The 6,390-nt window shown below is 37.2% G+C and overlaps 1 protein-coding gene across 1 annotated transcript; it reads left to right on the plus strand.

The window, feature by feature from the left end:
- The first annotated feature begins 710 nt into the window (after nt 1-710).
- FABP7 (fatty acid binding protein 7) lies at nt 711-5,830 on the plus strand. Its single transcript, XM_060238769.1, has 4 exons — nt 711-835; nt 2,382-2,554; nt 3,685-3,786; nt 5,586-5,830. Exons 1-4 carry the CDS (start codon nt 763-765, stop codon nt 5,634-5,636), a joined length of 399 nt encoding a protein of 132 aa, XP_060094752.1. The 5' UTR covers nt 711-762; the 3' UTR covers nt 5,637-5,830.
- Nucleotides 5,831-6,390: the final 560 nt, after the last annotated feature.

Below are 6,390 nucleotides of genomic sequence, written 5' to 3' on the forward strand. Positions count from 1 at the left end.
GTTGGTGAATCACGAGTGGAAGAGAGGCAGATGCTGAGGAATCATTATAAATCAAATTTGAATTCCAAACCTTTAATGGCATAACAAGTGCAAATAAGAGTACACAGAATGTATAAATCTCCATAAACATCTCTACAAACTAGATTTAATGTATACAATTCTACCCATTAATTTATATCACTTTTTTTGGTAGATTTGTGAATGTTATATTTTTCTTTCATACCTTTCTTGTTTAAGAGATAAGAAGTTAATACTTGAGTTTGGATTTTTCCCCACACAGATAATAAGACTTTCAGTGTCTTTCTGCAATTGTCACCAGCACAGAGTTTCAGCGGAAGCTAATCTGAATGTCTCATTGTTCAGCTGTCCTTTAGAGGCTGCAATGTTTCTTGCCAAGTTTTCAAACAGAACCTAAAAGACCCTCACACATTTTTGCATTCCCCTCACTCACAGAAGAGCCTGTTCTTCTCCCTCCCCTGATTTCCCAGGCTGAGTAGGGTAGCTAGTCCAACCCACTCTGTTGACCCCAGTGGCCTGATCCAATCATCAGACAGAGTGAAAATCTTCACACACACCCCAACCTTCATTTCAAAGGAGGAATGGAAAGGCTAGGGTGGAGTTTGCCATTTAAATTTCTTTCTGGACTGCCTGCCTCTTCTTTCACTAAAGAAGGTTTTCTGGTGAGAAGCTGCAGGATTTTAACCCAGGAGCAACTTCTCTCTCCCCAGCTTCATTCCCACTGTCTATTTCACAGCAGCTAAGATGGTTGAGGCATTCTGTGCTACCTGGAAGCTGACTGAAAGCCAGAATTTTGATGAGTACATGAAGGCACTGGGTATGTAGAAGGAGCTGCACAAAATCATGTTTTTTTCTTCAGCAGTTACAGTGGTCAGAGTTTGAGATTTTCTGTTGGTTTGACTAATCTGACTGTTGTCAGATTGGCAACAGAGAGTAAAAAGAAAATCATTTTAATCTGTTAAGTAGTGCATATAGTTGCAAAGAAGATTTTGTAATTTAATCTGTGTATGCTGATGTACAACTCTGTTAAATAAAGGCATTTACAATTGAGCAAATGTATGTTGTGAACCTAAATGTGGTTACTATGAAGCAAGTTTAATTTAAAACAATGTAGCATAGAACTAAGGCTGAGGTCTTAATCAGTGCTTACATGGATTCTATTTAGATAAATAGAACAGGATAAGTCCATTTAGGACTGACCTGCCAATGATTTTAAGGTCAGGTTGCAGCATTTCGGAGTTTCTTTCCAGAAAATAATTCCAAGAATCACAGTCTGGCAATATGATCCTTACCTCATTTATTCATAGGCACTGTAGAAACTTTCCATAGAAAGTAATTGGACTGAAATGTCCATCAGTTTAAATTCAAGCATTGGAGTTCAGCTGAACTGAAAATCAGGTTGTTTTCCAATATAATAAAAGTAGTTTTCCAATATAATAGAATAGAAAGAACTGTCTGTGTGTGTTTAGGAGGTGTCTGAAAGAGAATAATAGCACTTTCCTCAATTCTGTAAGTGACTGGGAATGGTTGTACCCTTGTGTTTATGGGAAAGAAATTATATTCGGCACAACAACAAAGGCAGGTACAAATGTGGGCTGAATAACACAAAATTGTCGACTACTAGCAAAAGCGTAGCTGACTCCCCAGAAGACAAAGTAATAGCATGCATCTCCAGTGCCTCTGTACCTTCATTACTTGCAATTGGGTGAGTTACTTAAGTAAGGAGGAGGGGAATCTCATGTGGTCAGAAAAGTATACATGTAGATGACTGAGCAAAAGAATAACATTGGACATAACCTGATTCTTTTTATAGTCAAGTGGAGGCAAGCCCCATTGGGTTCAGGTAGATTTTCTCCCATGAGAGGGAGCATATGTAACATTGTTACATTTACTATGATAATTTTTCTTTTGAATGCTGATTCTTTTACAGTGCAATTCTAACAACAGTTTTCTGGGAGTAAGCCACATTGAATAAATGGTAATAGAATTCAGAGTAGTCCTGTTTAGGATTGCTGTCTTAGTTGCCTTAAGCATGTGCATAAAAAGGTGGGATGTAAATAAAATAAAATTACCGTAAGTGCCATCTTTCTTCTTAAATGAAATACCATTGTTTGAATAGGCGTAGGAACACCTTTCTTTACCTTTTATAGCCAAAAGACTATCTATCTATCTATCTATCTATCTATCTATCTATCTATCTATCTATCTATCTATCTATCTATCAATCATCTATCTGTCTGTCTGTCTGTCTGTCTGTCTGGTCTTTGCTACTTCAAGCAGGACTCTGGAGAAGCAGCATAGAAATATTCTTAATTAATTAATTATATCAGCCAGTTGCAATAATTATTTGTTTAAAAAACTAGGAGTTGGCTTTGCTACTCGCCAAGTGGGGAATGTTACCAAACCAACTGTCATCATCAGTCAGGAGGAAAACAAAGTGGTGATTAGAACCCAGAGCACATTCAAGAATACAGAAATCAGCTTCAAACTTGGTGAAGAATTTGATGAAACTACAGCAGATGATAGGAACTGCAAAGTAAGTAAGTGACAGCCTATGTGGCAGCAGTATCACTGAAAAGATAACAGGTTTGTGATTGAGTGAGAGAAAATTTTGTCTTCTGTCACTGAAGAGGGACTTAAGTAAATAGAGGGGAAAAGGAAGAAAAGGGCTGATTTCAGATTATTCAGTATGCTCAAGGAACAATTTTGTAATCTTGGGCATAAACCCCATTAACTAATATGGAACTTACTTCTTAGATTTGCTTAAGATCACTCCCTTAGAGTGCCATTATAAGCAGTGTTATATGAGTGTATGAGTGTGTGTGTAATGTGCCAACCAGTCACAACCAATTTATGGTGACTCCATAAAGTTTTCAAGGCAAGAGACTAACAGTTGGTTTGCAATTATCTGCCTTTGTGGAATGGCCCTGGAGTTTCTTAGTGGTCTCCCATCCAAGTATTAACCAGTACTGATACAGCTTAGCTTACAAGCTCTGGGTATCTTGAGCTGTCTTGGTAAGCAGAGTTACAGTCTTCTGAGACCCTTGAAGTCAATGGATTTAGACGAGTGTAATTCTGTTTAGGATTGCACTTTCAGAGTGCCAGAGGCTTCCAGGTGGAGGTGGAAACAGCAACAGCTGGGAAAAACCTGGACTCCTCTATGCCCACTATATTTCCATAATAGTTCCAAAATCCTCAGTACACTAGTATGTCCTAGGTCCCTTCCAGAAATTCCTTGGCTCAGGTCCAGGTTTCCCTTAAAGCTTATATTGTGTTGCTCATTTACTTTCAAAATATAAACCTTAATCAGTTCAAGGAATTCTGTGTCTTTCACTAGACCTTAACAAATGATTCATCATGCCCTATGGAACCCCTTCTTCTCCCTTATGTAGCTAACAAAATTCTAGTGTGAAAGTTTATTGCTGAGCATGGAATCTATTAATAAGTGTGTTTATGGCAGGATGCTGGAATTCAAACACCCTACGGCAACTATGACAATGGAATTAATAATACAATACATACTTTATTCCATCCGGCTACCCATACAAGAATAATTATATATATATATATATGATTTTATTTGTTATATTTATATTTGTTTATATTTATATAACAAATTTCAAATGCAACTGTCTTTGTGTTCACTTGTTGCTTTTCTGCCCACAGTCTGTTGTGACCCTGGATGGAGATAAACTAGTTCATGTACAAAAATGGGATGGAAAAGAAACAAAGTTTGTTAGAGAAATTAAAGATGGCAAAATGGTCATGGTATGTGCAGAAAGCTTTTGTTTTGTTTTTGAGGTCATATGCACACATGCTGTATAACATTAGAAAGTATTTATGGGGTTTGTCACAAATATTTTAGAATTTTCTCCCCTATATTAAAAAAGACAAGTATCTGAAGAGTCTATTTTACAGCACCACTGCTCTGTTAAAATTAGCAAAACCAGGAAAAGTGCAAACTCTGATTGCCAGGCTCGCCATACTTGGGAATACTGTAAAGCAACCACATTTTCATCTTAACTTGGTTCTCTTGCAGCAATCTTATCCTTTATTCTTCAGACTTAAGATGAATGAACAAATGAGATTTCATAATATATCCCTGAAAAATCTATAAAGTATCTTTCTCTTATTCCATATGTCCCTCCTGCCCTTGGGTTTCCCTTGAAACTTACATGTCTCTCATTTTCTTTCAAAATCTAAACTTCAGTTGGTTCAAGGAATTCTATGTCTTTCACTATACTAACAATTGATTGATTATGCCCTATGCTGATGAAATAACTATGCAATGTACAACGAGCAAAGCTTCCACATACTTCAGTGTCTTATTTTAATACAGGTGGATTGGCCTGGATCCAACAGAGAGATTTCTACAAACACAAAAGGCAATTTTCACTAACAACACCCCCCCTCCCAACCCATGTTGTTTCTAGGCATCCCATTTCCCACAGGGGCAACATTTGGGAAGCAGGAGAATAGAGGCAGGGAGGTTCTGTTCTGCAGATGGAAATCCCTTCACCTGCAGAAATCTCTTTTGGATCCAAGCCATAATATCTACTATTAAAAATGACCAAAAGGTGGTAGCTTTTCCTATCCACATCATTTTCCAATCATTTTAGTACATGATCAGGCCAATTTCCAGTTGCCTTAAGGTATGCAATTGTGTTAATGTGTTACAGCCAACAATGAATATATGATAGCTATGGGTAATCTACAGTAGTAGTAAATGAGAATATGTTTGCAAATAATTTTTGTGCCCCATCCATAATGAACTAAAATTTCAAAATTATATAACCAAAAAGCTATAAAAATTTCTTAATGAGTATATTATGCAAATTAGGAACTTATGCAAATTAAGTTTATTCTCATTAAGGTAAAAATCAATGTTAAAAACAACCTCAATACATTCAGTATGAATATACTTTTTTTCTGCCCCCAGCACACTATGGGAAATACTGTGAGGTGGTTCAGTTTAAACTGAGGAAAAGCTGGCTGTAGTGAGTGCCTATTGGCAAACACTTGTGATATCCACAACAGATTTCCCCCAATCCCCAGAGCAATTAAAAAAACAACCTTATATTTCATAAGGTGACAGTAAATTTATATGTACATCATTCTATATATATTCTAAAATATTTACAAATCACAAGAAAAGGGCAAGACTGATTGCAGGACTAGTCTGCTGTTATATAATAAGGCAAACTACAAAGCCAGGATCGCTCTAAACTGAAGAACTGATATAACAACAATTAGTTCTATCTGTCTTCACCTTTATTCTTGCTTCAGGGCTCGTCATACCTGGATATGAAAATTCCAAAGTTATGTACAGTGAATGCTAAAAATGGTAGATAGTAGGCAGGCTCTGCTAATAGCAGTTGCAGTGTTGACAAACTTTAGCTACTTGACATGATACTGCATAAATTCTGTAGCCCATGCCAGATTGTGCAACAGAAGCTAAAGTCCACAGCAGTGTCTTACTGAAGCATTGTAGAATCTGTAAAGAGCTTTGTGTCATGTCCAATTGCTCAAAATTATCCTAATTATTCAATTTCTTCTTGAACTTGCAGACCCTCACCTTTGGCGATATTGTTGCTGTCCGCCACTATGAAAAGGCATAGAACTTGACAATACCCTATCTGGGTTTTTAATTCTTCTGGAAGGAGTAAAGAGTTGTCTGCAGTTGACTATCTCTGAAATGAACATTGCTTACATGGAAGGAAAACAGCATGATAGTTTTATGCCATCATATTGGCAAACCTGTGTTTATGTAAATTGTGACAAGTAAAACTTTGCAATAAATCTCTGAAATACTTCCATGTTTGCTTAAATATACATAAATAATGGTTGACATTTTACAAAACTGAAAACAAAGTGAAATTAAAACATTCTGGGTTTGTATGAATGGTACTGTGGTTCAATACAAACTGGTACTGTGGTTCAATACAAACTGTCTCAATACTCAATAAGCAGTAGTCACAGTAAACAACTAACTACAAGTTAAGCACCTCTCCCTCTCTGTTCCCCTCAACACATCCATCTCTTTCATGCATACATATTCTCTCACATGAACTCCTACAATACATGAACTCCTACATCTCCCTGACCCTCATACATCATGCTACACACATTCTCTTTCTCAGACCTCAATCCCTTCCTTTGTCTCCTTCTCTCCACACCCTGCCTTTCTCCTCACCCTGCCCTATACTTATAACTCCCTGTACTGGCAGGTGGTAGCAACAATTATGCTAACAGAAGCACTGACATCCATGACTGTCCTAGAATCTTCATACTTGGTAGCTCCTAGGAAGCATCCAGCAGATGAAACATGTATAGGCTGCTGCATACCCCCAAAGTGCTGAGAACATGATGAAA

Source organism: Heteronotia binoei, chromosome 1 (assembly GCF_032191835.1).
Source record: "Heteronotia binoei isolate CCM8104 ecotype False Entrance Well chromosome 1, APGP_CSIRO_Hbin_v1, whole genome shotgun sequence".
NCBI classification, from domain to species: domain Eukaryota; kingdom Metazoa; phylum Chordata; class Lepidosauria; order Squamata; family Gekkonidae; genus Heteronotia; species Heteronotia binoei.